The 17,608-nt window shown below is 29.6% G+C and overlaps 1 protein-coding gene across 1 annotated transcript in view; it reads left to right on the top strand.

Annotated features, from left to right (window-relative positions):
- Positions 1–17,608, top strand: part of LOC107449125 (dynein axonemal assembly factor 11) — a 29,255-nt gene that overhangs the window by 998 nt on the left and 10,649 nt on the right. Inside the window, exons 2-10 of the mRNA XM_043055496.3 lie at positions 40–133; positions 1,783–1,856; positions 8,408–8,485; positions 10,440–10,536; positions 11,648–11,723; positions 13,152–13,202; positions 14,231–14,287; positions 14,769–14,848; positions 16,283–16,369. Of these exons, the coding sequence (XP_042911430.2) occupies positions 40–133; positions 1,783–1,856; positions 8,408–8,485; positions 10,440–10,536; positions 11,648–11,723; positions 13,152–13,202; positions 14,231–14,287; positions 14,769–14,848; positions 16,283–16,369 (694 nt within the window). The remainder of the gene's footprint in view (positions 1–39; positions 134–1,782; positions 1,857–8,407; positions 8,486–10,439; positions 10,537–11,647; positions 11,724–13,151; positions 13,203–14,230; positions 14,288–14,768; positions 14,849–16,282; positions 16,370–17,608) is intronic.

Consider the following 17,608-nt stretch of genomic DNA (forward strand, 5'->3'; position numbering starts at 1 on the left):
GGGTTTAAAAACAGCTTCAATTTTAATTTTCTTATTCAGTTACAGAAGATCTTTTACGAAAGTGCGCTGAACACAATGAATGCGAGATTTTTAGCTTGGAAGAACTATCCCTGCACCAAAGAGACATTAAAAAGTAAGTTAAATTAAAACCGATGTTTTAAACAATGAAATTATTAATCGATAATTGATTTTTATTATATTTTAAGATTATATTTATTATATTTGTTTTATTTATTTATTATATTATATTTTAAGATTATAAGTTACATAATATGTATACAGACACCTTTTACGATCTACGATTATAACAAAATCTCTATACGTATATGGGAAAGGACACAGGTTCGGCGGGAAAGAAACTAAAAAGTTCTAACGCCTTTTTTTTAAATAATACTTCTAAGCAGTCCCTTAGAACCTGGTTTAAAATCAATATTTCATATGTATTTTTTATACACTTTTCATTCCATTCATTAATTTGTTTATTTATTTAATCATTCATTTATTTACTTATTTTTGTATAGAATCAGAAATAGCCTTCAAAAATGCGTACCGTGTATGGTTCAGAGAATTTGAAAAATAAAAAATAAAAAATTCGTTACAGTATTCATTTTTACACTTTTCTTTTAAAGCTAAAACGACAATGAAAGGGAATGACAAAGTTCTTTTTTATTATATTTTTATCTCATTATATATCTCATAATATTATTAAATTTTTAGATTTCGTGTGTCATTTTTTTTTTAATTTTCATTTTTACTATTATAATGAATACAGTGTAACATCAATTTATAAATATATTGATTTATGTTGTTGTTGTTAATTTGCGTCGCACTAGAGCTGCACAATGGGCTATTGGCGACGGTCTGGGAAACATCCCGGAGGATGATCCGAAGACATGCCATCACAATTTTGATCCTCTGCGAAGGGGATGGCACCCCCGCTTCGGTAGCCCGACGACCTGCGCGCGAAGTCGAGCACTTTACGGTAGCACAGTTTAACGAAGACTAATACCGCACACCCTCGGTCCCTACGCAGACTGATCCAAGTGGTCACCCACCAGCACACTGACCGTAGACAGTGATGCTTAACTTCGGTGATCTGCTGGGAACCGTGTCTTAACGATATATTGATTTATATTTGAAGTAAGGAAACTTCGAGGCAATCATTTGTTGTCTAAGAAGGTAATGGAAGTTTAGATTCCACAATCGGCATGAAGAAGGCAATGCGGTCAGCAACATGCATCGGCCACCTTTACTTATATACATCCAATATTTGCGGAAAAATAGGAAGTGTTGTAGTTCACTGAATCAGCACTCCAAAATTAATTAAATTCACCTATTTACTAACCAGATAAAGAAAAGAAAAAAAAATTTTGTCGATTGTTTGAATGTAAAATCTAGTGATACTTAAACCAAAGTGAATTTGCAATGCGAGGCGAAATACAAGAAAAGAGGACAAGGATGCCCATGGTCTCCTGTGATCAAATTACCTATGACTTGCAGACGTTTATAAATATGGCAGATTTTTTCCGTAGACAGGGTAGTTAAAAGTTATTCAAAATAAGAATAATGGTAGGACATACTAACTCTAAACTTTAAGTAATCTCTATTTTTAACTAATCATCTAACTTTGAGTAATCACATACAAATGAGTAATTTTTTTAATGCCATTAGTTTAAATTAAATGTGCCAATAAGCTCTGATAAACTATATAAAAATATAGCATCAAAAAACTATGTACTTATATTTAAGTTTAAAGTAAATTTTTTTTTCTGCTTTCCATAGAATTGAACATTTAGACAAATGGTGCCGAGAATTGAAAATACTTTACTTGCACAGTAATTTAATAGCGAAAATTGGTATGTATATTTTGTAATGATATAGCATATTTAGATTTAAAAAGAAGTTTATTGTTCATTTTTAAAAACTACAATAATGGTTCAAAAAGTTTACAGTACATTTATTTCATTTTAGTAAATATACACTCCATAAAAAAAATCGACGCACCAAGAAGCAATCATCCGATTGCTTTGAAATTTCGTATGCATGAATGTTTCGAACAGATATGACTGGAATGATGCCGATTGGGGACGTATAGTCTTTAGCGACGAATCCCGCTTCCAACTGTGTCCTGACGATCATCGAAGACGTGTTTGGAGACGCACTGGGCAGAGGGGGGTTCCTGCCTTCACTATTGCACGCCACACCTGCCCTCAACATGGCATTATGGTCTGGGGTGCCATTTCCTTTGACAGCCGGCCCCCTTTGGTCGTCATTAGAGGTACACTTACTGCACAGCGGTACGTCGACGACATCCTAAGACCTGTTTTGCTACCGCTCCTTTTGCAGCTCCCTAGGCTGGTTTTTCAGCAGTACAATGCCGGACCACATACGGCACGTGTTGCTATGAACTGTCTGCAAGCTTGTCAAACTCTTCCTTGGCCTGCCAGATCACCAGATCTCTCTCCCATCGAGCATGTCTGGGATATAATGGGAAGGCGATTGCATCTGGCACGGAATGTTGATGATCGATGACCTCGTTCGACAATTGGATCGAATTTAGCAGGAAAAACCGCAAGAGACCATCCGGAAGTTTTATCGGTCTATGCCACGCCGTGCGGCAGCTTGTATCCAGGCTAGAGGCGGGTCAAAACCTTATTGAACTTATTACTGTAACTCTGCAATAAATTATTCAATTGTTCTGCAATTTTAATCATTTACTATTCTATACATTGTCTTCCTATCCACCAATTTTCATTTCAATCGGAAAATTCTTTCTTGGTAGGTCGATTTTTTTGTTATAGAGTGTAATTTATCACACATCACACATAATTACCTCATATTAGAGCTCCTGAATAAGAGTTAGGAGCCTTACCCCATATAACATTTCATGCTTTGTTGGCCGCAAATATGTTAAACAAATCAATTTTTGTTTTACACACTTACATCACGAGACGGTAATGTTTCAATCAGCATCATTTTGATATCAAATATGGAGATGCTTGCTCTTCGTTTTTCTGCTGTTAACTGCTAAATAAGGATTTTTTATTCAGATTATAGATACTTTTATAATGCTATATTTTGTATATTGCAATATGATTACCAACATCGAATTTTAAGGTGATTCGAAGCTGATATAATAAATAACTGTACATCTGTTTTTGTAAGATTACGTAAGCATATTTATAATAAAAGCAATTAATCTTATTCTCGTGTGTATAATTTGCCAAAGGCGTGAAATATTGGGCACGAGCTGTGATTTGATTGTATTTTCTTTTAATTTGAACTGTAAATTCCTTGCTTTTGAATCAACTCTGCTTTGAAATTCAATAACTAAATCGTGAATAGCAATGGAAATGCCCATACAACAACATGAAATGGATTCTGCCAGCAATTTAATTGATATGCCAGCAAAAACTCAACCGGATTCAACAAAATCAGAGAAGCCTACTCGTGACATTAAAAATATAGGGAAAATGACACTGGGTAAAAGAAGCTCAGCTAAGTTGAAGAACCCTGTCAAAGGAAAGAAGTCGAAACCTACTAAAGGAACAAAGCCGAAACCTGAAAAGAAATCAGCTAAATCCAAGAGCAAAAAAGGAAAAAGTGCTGGCCGACCTCGAAAATGATATATTAATGAACAATTGCTGTAATCAACGAAAAACAAAATTTTAAAAAAGTAAAAAAAAAATCAAAATTGTCTTAAGTTGTCCTTTATGATGATGATAAAAATAATTCAAATACATTAATCTTTGGAACGTTACTCACTTTGTTGAAGTGGTGTATACAATAAACCATTAAAATTTCAATTTATTTCTGACCGATTGCTCAGTGTGCTTGTGAGTATTTTTGCATTTATAAATAGGCCTTAAGAAATTGCGACCAACCGCTTTTTTTTCTTTTTCTTTTTTTGATTGCATAGATTCCTGAGGTTTAATATCCTTAAATTTAGTACCAAGACACTACTATATAAAGTACTTATAAGATCTATACTTACATACACCTCGGAATTGTGGACTATGACGTTAAAAGACGAATGTGCATTGGGAGCATTTGAAAGAAAAATCTTTCGAAGTATTTTCAATGTTGTCCAGATTAACAGATATGGAAAGGGAGATTCAACCATAGCCGTTTTTATAAAGAGCATGGTAATACATTATATTCAAAGTAATACATTATATATTAAATAATTATATATTACATTCACGTGGTAATACATTATATATTAAAATTCAAAGGATGAAATGGGCAGGGGATTTCAATTTAATTTCAAGAAATATTTTGAAATAAAATATTATATTTGGCGTATCAATTATATCTCGTAGCCAAACTGATTTGCATCGCCGAATATGAAATCACCACCTCAAACAGTAATATTAAATGAGCGCTATCTCCTCAAACGGGACAATTTTCGTTTTTCGCTTCAACTGGAAACATCTCACTCAAAACATCACCAACAATCTGGTAATAATCTAAAATTTAAATAAAATAAGTTGAACATTTGTCGTGAAAAGAAATATTCAAAAATAACTAATTTTAGTTATTTCAAAACAATTTAATTATTCTAGTTAATATGATAGTTTTAATATATGGTGGATTACGCAATTTTATAAGATTTTAAAATTTCCCTCTTGGTAATTCAAAAAATTTCGATCATCATTTCATAAAATATTAACAAATGCACTGGTGTTAAAAATTAAGAGAATTTTCAGATATCGTCAATCATCTCCAAAACTACTTAGGCAGAATTTAATTTGAACTTGGTATAAAATAAGTAGATATAGTACAAATGAGTAAGCTTTCAACAGTACTAATATATATGATTGATTGCGTATAGCATTCATCCGTGTAAGAAGGTCTAAAATATTGACCACAGAATCAAAAAACAGAAGAAAAGGCTAATAATAGTAACGGGCCCCTCTATGAATGAGCCTATTAGTGCGTACCAAATTTTATTAATATCTGTTCAGTAGTTCTAGAGAGAATCAGCCAAGTATGAAAATACTCTCACTTTTGAGTACTTATCGGTTACAAAGATCTTGGTGCGTTGGCGACTGTTTCCGATTCGGAGCCAACGAGAACATTGGTCCGTATAACCAATAAGTATACGCATTTTAATATCACGATGTATTGTCAAAAAATAACAATCTTTAAATATTTCACACTATTTTTTCAATTTAACTATTTTTCCAATTGTATTACTTTTACATTGGTCAATATTTTCGCTATTCATATAAAATTAAGATACTTTTCGATTAGCCGAGCGCAAGCGAAAAGTCACCCAAAAAATATACCCCTCCACCTACTTTTTTTTTATTTCATTCATTTTTTAAACACATAAAAATTAAATGAAACAAAAAGATTTCTAAGAAAATAGTTGAACTGCCTTGCGCCAGGCTACACAACAAGTAACAAAATCTATTAACACTCACACTAATAACATATTCAATGATTATCGCTGTACACATTCGCATTATTATCTTTTTGATGTTTTGCTATCGATATTGATCGCGATATTATCGTACTCGATAATTATAGTTGTCATAAAATAGTCTCGATATTATGCTATATTGCAATGTGCATTGTTATCGTTCATGATGGCAATTTTGTTGTACTTGATGAAACTATGAGTATTATCGCTAGTCGGTGACCTATCTAACCAGCATTCCTGTGTGTTGGTGAACTTTGCTTCATGGCCCTTGTAACCAATAAATAACTTATTTTTTATACCAGTGTAATATTTATTGATAAAAATAGTTATTTTTTTAAAATTATCTTTGAGTAATACAATTGGTATAGTTTTTTATTCGCATATTTAATTCCCTGACTTATGGAAAAGTCGCAAAAATAAAAATGACGTCCATAAGGAGGCCACTCTTTTTGATCAGTCGTCTGACTAAATTAAAGGAATCATAGATTATGGATTGTGATTGTCTATATATTTAAAATGCTATAGCTATTTTAGGTGAAAAATTGTTTATTAGCATGAAGTACAATTTTTTTTTTTTTTTTTTTTTTTGAAAAATAATAATAGTCTGGAATGATTAAATATCTTTCAAACTGCAATTATATTGGGTGTACAAATTAGTTCTGTCCGTTTTTTGTGGTCAAATATACATTTATTTCAGAACAAAATGAATGAACAGAATAATTAAGGTATTGTCCATTGCTGGCTACTACTTTTTCCCACCTCTCAGGCAATTTTCGAATTCCATTTTAAAAAAATGTCTTATTTTTTGAGGTGATCCAAGTTAGGAGCCAATTTTCGATTTCTGCAAAATAAGTGAACCGGTGACCTGCCAAATTGTGCTACATCCGTCGGTAATCAGAAGGAGCAATGTCCGTCGAATACAGCAGGTGCGGTTAAATATCCCACTTGAGCTTTTCCAAATAATTTTTATGACTTTAGCTACATGAGGCCGACCGTTATCATGCAGAAAAATAACTTTATCATGTCTTTGCTCATATTCCGGCCGTTTTTCTTGTAATGCACGGCTCAAACGAATCAATTGTAGCCTATACCGATCGCCCATAATGGAATCGCCAGGTTGTAGCAGCCCATAGTATACAACACCATTCACCATTCTTCATTCACCATTTACCATTCTTCATTCGCCATTTACCATTTTTCATTCACCATTCACCATTCTTGAAGCATCGAAACCATTCCCTACATGATTTATCAGTTTGAGCATAGTCACCATTAAATTCTACAAGCATACGATGCGCTTCAGCAACTTCAGCTGAACTTCTCTTGTAATTAAGGCAGAAACATAAAACCTTCAACAAATGCTGCTTAGTTACCACAAAATTTGACATATGCAACAAAGTATAAAACAGGGTTTTTGTATGAAAGTCAAAGCGATATAAACTGAATATTATTGACAGATGTCTAACCTCTCTGAAACCACCGAAACCTGCTGTCACTACGAAACATTCATAACAGCCAGAGCCATCTTTTGAATACGGACTGAACTAATTTGTACTCCCAATATTACAACGTAATACATTAAAATTTGATTGAAGACAAAAATAATTATTTTTTAAAAAAATCTCGCATTTTAAATAACAAGAAAGTTATCCAAAGTAGTCGATCGGTAAGATCGAACTAAAATTTATAGAAGATGGGATCTTAAAGGTAAAAAATTATGAGTGGAAATTCTGTTTATCTATTTCAAAGCATTTATAAAGTAATAGGTTTTAAAATTAACAGCAGCTTTTGCATAAATTAGGCACCCATTTCCATTTATTTCCAAATTAAACGCTATGTTTATTTATGTATATGTATTATTCAAGAAGTTTCAATTAGGGCTCCTAGGCTTAGGAACTCTAGTTTCTATAAAAGATTATTTATATAAGCCTACGAATTATACAGATTTTATTAATTTTTAGGTAAAATCCCAAATGCGGTACTTCTTTTCGCGCGATTTTGAAAATTATCACCAAAATCAAAATGTAACGTTATAATTTGAGAAACATCGAATTAAATTGTTTTTCATTTACTTTACAAAAATGAGGTTTACTTAAATTAGATTGATTAAGATTTGGTATTATTTTCATAAAAGAAAGATTTATGTGTGCTGATATATTCTGCAAATCCCATTTGTACCAATTATTAGCTAGTTTTTATTTCGTTTTTAACCCAAATCAAAGGTCTTTATTTTTATTTAATATGAAACGTTAAAATATATATTGAACTGAAAAAGGGCCAGTTTTTCAGAAATTTCAAGTGCATGTATCAATGAACGCTTAATATCATTGAAATTTTATTAATTAGTGTATTACTGTAGAACTGGAAACATCAAATTGTGTTTAATTAGAAACGGAAATTAGGAGGTGTTTCTAATATTCACCTTTCAACTCCTCTCTGCTTTTTCCAGAAATTAAACAGATTTTGATGCCTGTAGTTTTCCTTTTTTCCGTACTGAATCTTGAATATTAATTTAAGATATTAAATGTGCATACTTTTTTTATTTTATTTTTGACAAATATTATTAAAAAATGCATTAAATATGGCCACAACGGAACATCGTTTATACATATGTTTAAATTGTTATTAATAATGAAACTTTGAAAACCCTAAGTTGCTCAATAAAATTTAAATGTCTCAACCATTAAGAAAAATTTTCTCCGAAAACCCTATAATTTGGCAGCAATGGAGATGTCCATGTTGATCTAGTAGTTAACTAATCATACACATAGATATATTCAAAAATACAGTACATGGTTATCATTTGTTACAATTTTAAGAGGTTAATAATTTTGAATTATAGATTTTCTGATATATTACTCGAGGCTAGTTTTTTCTGGTAATAATATTTATACAGTATGGTATAATAGCATAACTATTGAATAATTTAAGCTTGTTATTGTGTATAAAGTCTCATATTTTTAACATTTCTTCTTACAGAAAACCTTAATCGACTAAAAAAACTGGAATATGTGAATTTCACTTTAAATAATATTACCAGAATTGAAAATTTAGAAGGTACGTCGGTTTATTTATTTTTCATCAATACTTTTTAAAAAGTTTCATGATTTTTGATATTAATTTTAAATGTTCGAGTTAGTTTAAAAATATTTGTTTTGAATGTGCCCAAAACGTAAAATCTGGTATTGCTATTATAATTAGCAATTACATTCGTACGCATAGCAAAATATAAATAATAATTAATTGTATTTGCAAAAAATTGAAGTGGTAACTGATAAAAATTGTATGGGTGAATTTGAAAACTAAATTTATTTACACCTTTTTACTTTTTGGACGCCCGGTGGCTGAGCGGTAGCTCTTCGCGCTGTCGTGTCACAGGTCCCTGGTTCTATCCTAGGGCCGAGCAAGGTTGACTCAGCCTTTCATCCCTTCAGTGGGTCGATAAATGAATATCAAGCATGCTTGGGAACTAAACACTGGGGGTTTCGCGTTCGGCTGACCACCTAACCGGAACATCTGCTCCTGCACCCCAGAGCCCAAAGGTCAGGAAAACTGAGATGGGCACAGTAGGCCTTGGTCCTCTATGGGCTGTCGCGCCGCTAAGTTTAGTTTTTTTTTTTTTTACTTTTTGGATTTTGAGTGTGTTTTTTTTTTCGCTATTTCAATACAGTTCAAAATTCAAGCCAAAAAATGTATGAGAATTTACCAAAAAAGTTTCCCCCCTTGTTAGCTACCATAAGAATTACATATCACAATATATTAATAATAAACATAACATCAATGTCATCTTATCACCAAATAAGATCTATCGTCCATCAAGATTCCAACCACTTTCCGATTATAGCTCGTTCACCAGGAGTTGGCACTTGGCTCCGCCTTCATCACGTAGTATGCGACGATACTATTTCTCTATTTTAGGGAGAAGGTTGTGAGCAATCCTGAACAATGTTGCTATTTGGCGATCGTTTGGCAAGAATATTTATTTCGCAAAATTTATGTGCATTTTCTTAACAATAAATATTTCATAAATTTGATGATATTTTGCACCATTTTTTATGATATTTCTTTCTTTTGAGTGAATAGTTTGTCCTTTATGAGCCATTTCGCTGGGAGAACAGCAGTTTTTAAATTTAAACTATATTTAATTAGCTAGTGTAACAAAAGGTATAATAGCAAATGACAAAGCAAAGTAAGTGACTGAAAAAGAATTCACTTTTTGTGTTTGGCGCAAATTAAGGGTTGTCTCAATTTCAACAACGGAGATGTTTCTCTTCTAACTCCCGCGCTGAAATGAACTCTGCGTCCGAGGAGGTGGAGCCAAGTCTCAACTCCTGGTGAACGAACTATAGCTTGGCAAATCAAATCTCAACTGAAGCTACATGACATTATCGGTTTCCCCGTTTTATTCGTTTATCGTTTACGTAAGTTTCATTCGTTTATCGCCTATCCATATTTCAATCACTTAACATTAACTACAGAATTCAACTGTAGCTTTCTGCTTACATTGTAGTACAACATAAATTTTAATCAGAACTATACCAACAAATCTTATTGTCATTTTATGGCAGAATAAAAAAAAAAATTGGCACGATTTTAAAGGAGGTAATTCCAATGGTATTTTTATTTATTCCCAGATAGAATTAATCGTCCTTTGAAATTTCGACCACTTTCCGATTAATAAGTGCAATCAAATCTTAAATGGTGCTTTGTGCCATATAAGAATGCAAACCTTCTTGCGGCTTTCAACAAATTTCAATGTCATTTCTAGTGATGAAAGAGATAGATTAATACAATTTTATTGAAAGGAAATTGTTATCCTAAGCTGATTTTGTATTAACTATTGTCAAATAAAATTTGTCGCCAATTGAAATTTCGACCACTTTCCAACTAGCTTGTGTAATCAAATCTTAACAGGAGCTTTGTGACGATTAAGAATCCAATTTTTAATATTCTCATGTCTGCAAGTAGAATTGACTGTCACTACTATTAATTACTAAGTTTTATTTTCTAGGCTGTGAGTCTCTGAAAAAATTGGATTTTACAGTAAATTTTATTGGAGAGTTGACTTCTATTGAAAACCTTCAAGAAAACTACAACTTAGAAGAGCTGTAAGTTAAATACTTCTAAATTAACAGAAAAGTGTTTCAATGTTATATATAGCACTTTAAGCACTTTTATTTTATTTCACTCTAATGTGGCATTTGATTTCTTTACGTAAATTCATTTGTGGGGACGTTTTACCCTCTTAAAAACACAGGGTGTCTCTTTCGGCCACTGTGGTTTTTCTGGTTTTGTTTCTTGCTATTATTTTTCCAATTTTAATTGGCAACTTTACGTCCGATTTTTCAAACCACTTTTGTTTCTTCCCGTTCCCGTCTGGGAAGTCTTGAAAATGAGTGCCTATATTTGAGCTCTTGAAACATGTCGACTGTTATTTCCTTTTTATACATCTTCGAAGAGAATGAAGTTTTTAATTAGGTAATATCTTACCGCTTCAGTTTCTTGGGATCATTTATTTAGAGTGTAAGTTGTTTACTATTTCAGGTAACTTAATTTCTTGGCACTTTTGAACATTGGGTAACAGAGGGGAACATAAGGAAATGCTTTATTTAGTTATTCATTTATGTTATTCTCCAAAACAGAAAGCACACAGTTTTTAAATTTTGTGGTCAAGAGACATTCCAATTGCAGTAAAAAAATTTATAAATGGTAATTCGAGTACTTACTTTTATTTTAAAAAAATTTCAGATGTTTTCTGTTTTTGAAAAATAACCCGGGCTCTGTAAAATAATATTTTCTTCTTTTCTTAATGTTATTTTAGTCTCGTGCGAATTTCAATAAAATGTAACTATTAATTTAAATTCTTTATATTTTTATTTTAACTGCATTAAATGCCTTGAATTTTATTAAAATATGAAAAAAATGTGAATATGAGAAAAATATGGAATTCTGAATGCATATTGTTGTATCTTTAATGTTATCTTTAAATAATATGTTATGCTGTTTAATATTAAGTAATAAATTAAATAATATTAAACAGTATAGTATGTAAAGCATGTTATTTTTTCTTAACGAATTTTCAATTTTTTTTTAAATTAAAATAATTGGGAAATACTCGGACACCCGACACTGGTGAGCAGAACATTATATCAATTATTACTAAACTTTATACTATTGATTTTAAATGTTTTAATATTTTTAGTCATATTTCGTTTCTAGATACTTAACCGGAAATCCTTGTTCGGAATATGATGGATATCGTGATTATGTAATAACCATGCTACCGCAATTAATGGTAAATATCAAATTTTCTTTAAAGTTTTAAACGCACAAATTTCGTCTTTAATATAGCAAAAAAATAAATTCAAATATTATACAGTAAAATATTAGTTTTAAGTAAATTTTGATAAGTTATTTGCATTTTATGTATCCTAGTGGATCCTAAAGGAAAGGGCACGGTTTTATTTGTTCATACTGTTTCATAAAAGGCTAATAAACAAGACATTAAAGCTAGGAAGCAAGATCTACCATAATCATTTTTATTGATTACATTGAAAATGAAAAACTCCCACAGAAGACAATAAAATATGGGTTTCTTAAATCATTTGATTAGTTCTGATAAGTTAATACAACATTGAGAAATGGGTATTTTAATTAGGATAAAACTGGTAAAAAACTCTGCAAGATCGATTGAATGGTTCCTGAGAAATGGAATTTTAAAATAGATATTTAAAATTCGATTTCTCAGGAACTATTCAGCCGATTTCGCTCAAATTTTATATTTCGCCATAAAAAATTACATAGTTTAAAATAATGTAAAAAAATTTATACCTTTCGATTAAAAATAATTTCGGCAATTAATAAAAAAATTATAAATATTTACTAAAAGTTATTTTTTGCTTGAAATTTTCTTTGGATAAACGAATTTTATAAATGTGTGCAAAAATGTTTGCAATTTGATTGAAAAGTTATCAAAATATGGTGAACTACCAAAAAGTAAAACTAAAGGGTCCAAAATTTGAACAGCTCTCGTGACCAAACTATTGGAACCATATTACTCAGATTGCAGCTTCCCTCGATATTATGGGGTCAGAAATCTGAATCCGTCAAAAAAAGGTATGTTTATTCAATGAAAATACATTTTATGCCTAATTTCGAAACACAAAATATCATCTAGCCAAATTGCTTAGCATATTTGAAATTACCCAATCGAGCCATTAAGATTGGGTACTGGATCGTGAAGATCTGATTAATAGATCAGAAGTTATTCATAATGGCTTTTTTTTTTCTTTTGCTCACTGTACAAAGGTTAAAAATTCAAAAAAAAATTCATAAATCTTTTTAATATACAAAAATGAATGGAAACGGGAAAATGTTTTCGAATATAATAAATTGATTTTTAAAAAATTTTTTGATGAATGCAGCTAATAATATCGATGTTTAAAATCTAAAAACATGAAAATAAAATTAAGCTTGTTATAACAGCGCACTTCATGAAATTAATTCAAATATGCTTATGTAGGTTATTTCAATAAAAACTTATTTTTTACGTGTATTACTATTTATATTTGTAAATATGTAGATAAATTAAATACAAATTATATTATTAACTGCGTATTCATTTAATATACAAATAATAATATACTGACTTTCCCTTAGTGCTCATTTATTTTTGCTTTTCATGTTTTCTTAGTTTCAACAATAATTATAATAAGTTTTTCAGTTTCTAGATGGAGAAAAAATAAAGAAATCTGAACGAATTCTAGCAATGCAGGTAACTATTATGTTTCCTTTCTAATTTTATGTTTCCCAGCTTTTAAATGCCACGAACTCACAAATTTATATTTAATTTTACAATTATTTTCTGAATGAAACTAATAATTAACTTATTTTTCTCAGTTGTCGCATTTGAGCGGTAATGAAGTTCTATATCATTCAAATGGATTAAATTGAAAATTAAGTTTTTAAGAATCAAAGGTACACAATTGTTTCGAAAAATACATCAAAACAAAAGTAAGAAATAAGACTTAAAATGTTTTTAGAAAGGAGTGTCGCAAGGAATTTTGCAATGGGATTCATAAATCCTGTATCCAGGTTTCGAAACCTTATTTTCTATGCCTTATCTGAAAATAAATGAAAAAGGAAGTTTTGTGTTTATATTCACTGAACTATTCTTTATTGAATACGACAAAGAAATTTACATAAATCCTTTGAAAATAGACACGTTTATTTAGAAAAAAATAATGTTTTGTATATTTTTTTTTTCGTTTTTATTTAGCATATTTGCGATTACACTGCAGTAAATTCCGGATCAAATTATGGTATTAAGTACCGGTACTTTGGGTGCATCCTATCCGTAAACTTCAATTTATCGTAAAAATATATTTTTATAGTACAATTATTATACTATAATTTCTAGAGTAATATTTATTTAATTAAAGTGATTCAGTGATTTTACGGTTATTACTTCTGTGAAAATTAAGGTATGAAAGATTTTTTATGCCGTGACATGATTCGGTAAAAATGAATTTTACAGTAAAAAGTACTGGTGAAGGTACTGCTTAACGGAATTTAATCTGGAATTTTTTACAACGTAGTCTCTCGACTCATTAAGAGTGCACCTTAATACGTGAAAGTGCAATCATTTGATTAAACATTATTCAGGTGGTCTTATTTTTGTTTTGTGTTCGGTACATTTGTATTTAAATCATCAAGTATTCCCTCATAATATTTAAATAATATTCTAGTGGATTATATTTTGATTTACATTAAACTATTTCTTAAAAATATTTATTCTCTTAGAATTTCCATATAGTTCGACGTGATATATTAGAGCAACAGAAAAACTATTTGAAAAACGTAAGTCATTTTATAGTTATTTAATTATTTTTTATGAAATAAATACCTTTTGTTGAGAAAATTCAGTGTCACTTTTTTTATTTCATATCGTTTTTCATTTTCTTACTTATGTATTAAATTGCGTTTTTTTTTTTTTTTTTTTTCTTTTTTTTTTTTTTTTTTTGTGTGTGTGTTTTAACTCTCTGTGAATATATTTTATGTTCAACCAAATTTGTAGTCAAATTTTATTTATAATATGATTCAAAAGTTCTCTTGTGTGCCACTGTATAGTTAAATTGAATAACCGTATCCGTATAAGAAATAGTATACTATTAATATTTTTCTATTTTTTACTTAATTCAATTTGATTTTTTTTTTAAATATTATTGCACAACTGTAATTTTTTATCTTGTTATAAAGCAATAAAAAACTGTATCTCTTTTGAAATACAATTATTTACAGTGTTATGCTTTGTATTAAAAAGATTTTGACTTTTTTAAAGGTACCTTTGAACAGTGATGATATATTGGAAAGTCTGCAAAATTCCAATGATTGTGTAAAAAGAAAAATCACTGGCGATGAGTAAATTTTCAAAGATTTCATTTTGTATACATTTTAATTACTGATTATTGCATGAAAAAGCATTTAATTTTTAATTTCCAAAATTTCAATAAACAGAAAAAAACATCCCTCAAATAATTTGATGAACAATATATCTACAGAATTGCTTATTACCTACAAAAATTTACATTTAATCGCACTATTTACTATAGAAAAATGGAACTTTCAAACTTCTTATAATAATAAATATCGGTAGTAAAATTCACCTTTACAAGTAAATTTTGCAATAATGAAGCTTATTTATAATATTTTAATTATAATCTAAGTTGCAGCGAATGACAGTTTTTTTTTATGTATTCATTTGAAAAGATGGTCTTAAAACAAAATGTAATTCTTAAATAACCGTTACGTTTATGTTATTACAAAGGACTTTAAAAGATATAAGAGTTATAAGAAGAGAAATCTAAATTTAAATTGTGTGGAATGGTAAAATTTAAAAAAACTTGTGTTAAGAATGATTGAGAATTGTCTCCTAATCTCATTTACTGATGTGGATGGAAAAGCATTTGACAATGCCAACTTTTATCTATCAAAATGTACCTCAAGATTGAATCAAGTTAGCATGCTTTATATACTAGTGAATTGATGTTTAATATTCGTAGTGGTAGTTACGCCACATTGGTATACTTTTAAATAATCCATTTTTTAAGCGTCAAACTGATTTTAATTTAATATGTTTCAAAACATCAATATGAAATCAAAAATAATAATAATTACCTAACTTAACGAATTATTTTTTAAATAAATTATCTGTTTTACTTCTTTTAATGTGAGATATATATTTAATTATCTACATTTAAATAAAAAAATTCAATTTTTTTTCGGACACTTGATAGTTTCTGTAAATGAGCAAAATGAACCTGACATTGAACACCACTTTGATCTAATTATATTCTACAATACTTGATTCTTTTGTTTCTGTTTTAAAAACTCGTGGTGCACACAATTTGTGCTTATAATTCAACTCAAATTTTCCGTGACTCACACTAATATTTATAAGGAAGTATCATATTTATATTCTTATGAATGTTTAGATAAAACTGTATTGTTATTTAACTCAATCTTTCAGATGATAAGTTTTATTCATTTGTAACGTTATATTATTTGATATGTCATTTTTAATGACGCCAAAACTTTCCGTCAGATCTAATATCTTAAAATGTTTCTCAATGCACAGGATTTAAAATGTTTTATCAAATACTGTGACATGTTTGGCAGAACCTTAACATGATATCTGTGTAACTAAATTAATATTATACAACGTATACCTAATTATATTGTGATATTCGTATGAATGTTTGAATGAGGAATGTTTGGATGTTTTATCAAATACTAGGTGGTGTTTGCCAAAATCTTAATATGATATATTTGTATAATTAAATTTTTTTTCTTCAGTTTTTGGAAAGAGAAAACTGCTTATACTCCTCAGTGTCGAATAGAAATGTATAAACACTTACGAGACTCACGCAAAAAAACGGAAGGGTAAGCTATAATATATTTCATTTTGTTCCCCATTTCCCAACCAAAAGTGCATGCTTCTCTAGGGATAGGTGTAAAGGTTACATATAGATAAATCATAAAAGACATTAAGGTGAGATAGAGATACAAAAGGATACATTTTTTTCACTCAGAAATAAAATGTAAGTGAGAATGAAATTGGTTAACACGCTATTATGGAAACAGAATCTAATTTAACCATTCATCCGTAATACCAACTGGAAAACAAAAGCGTAAAAAATAGGAATTACTTAACAATTTGACCAAAAAGTAAAATAAAAAAAATATGCAGTGTCTCCGAATAAAATCTGAAATATCTTTTCTTCTTTTTTTCACTATTAAAAAGTTTGTACCGACAAATAAAACAATACAAAAGCTTAGCTACAAAAGAACGAATAAGAATAGGTTTTTTTCATGACATGGAATGTTTTTTGCATGCTCAAAATTTCTACAACTATTGAAAAGTTTATCGTTTAAAGTTAATGGTTGTTAATTGTTTAACTGTTGAATTTTTTATATTAATACAGTTCATAACTCTCCCCTCTTCTCATAAGATGTGAAAAGATGAAGCTTTTCAGTCTGTTTTCGAATGGTATCGTCGGAACAGTATGTAGCGGACTCCAGAAGTCTTGATGTTCTTAGTTGTTGCATTACCATTAAATTCTTATATGGTTTATAATCTTTTTAATTGCTACTTTTTTTTAATAATTTGTTTAACTATTTACATGGTGTGGGCAAAATAATAGAAACACTTCTATACTAATACATTTTTTTTTATTTCTCATGAAATACTAAAGAATGATTTTATAACTTCAGAAAGGTTTAGATCATGCGATTTCTCATACATATCAATAAAGTTTAAATCTTTTCTAGGTTTGAAAAACCAGCAATAAATTACAAAGGGAAAAAATTGTTATTGAACACCCTATGTCAAAAAACTATCGCAATAAATCAATAGCTAGTTACAACTTTATTGCTTCTTTCATTATATGCAATAATTGCTCAATACTTTATAAGTTTAGCTTAAATATTTATGGACATTTAAACATTTTTATAAAAAATATGTTTTTTGTCTCCTTACGTTTTTTTGCGATAACTTTAAAAATATTCAATGAAATTAAGCAAAATTTTTAAAACAATTTAAAATAATTAACAAAATTTTTGCTTTAAAATTTGAAAAAAAGTTGCTGAAAATTGTACTACATGCATAATATATATATATAT

The sequence above is a fragment of the Parasteatoda tepidariorum genome, chromosome 8 (assembly GCF_982258835.1).
Source record: "Parasteatoda tepidariorum strain Cologne lab strain chromosome 8, Ptep-v5.0, whole genome shotgun sequence".
Taxonomy (NCBI): Eukaryota; Metazoa; Arthropoda; class Arachnida; order Araneae; family Theridiidae; genus Parasteatoda; species Parasteatoda tepidariorum.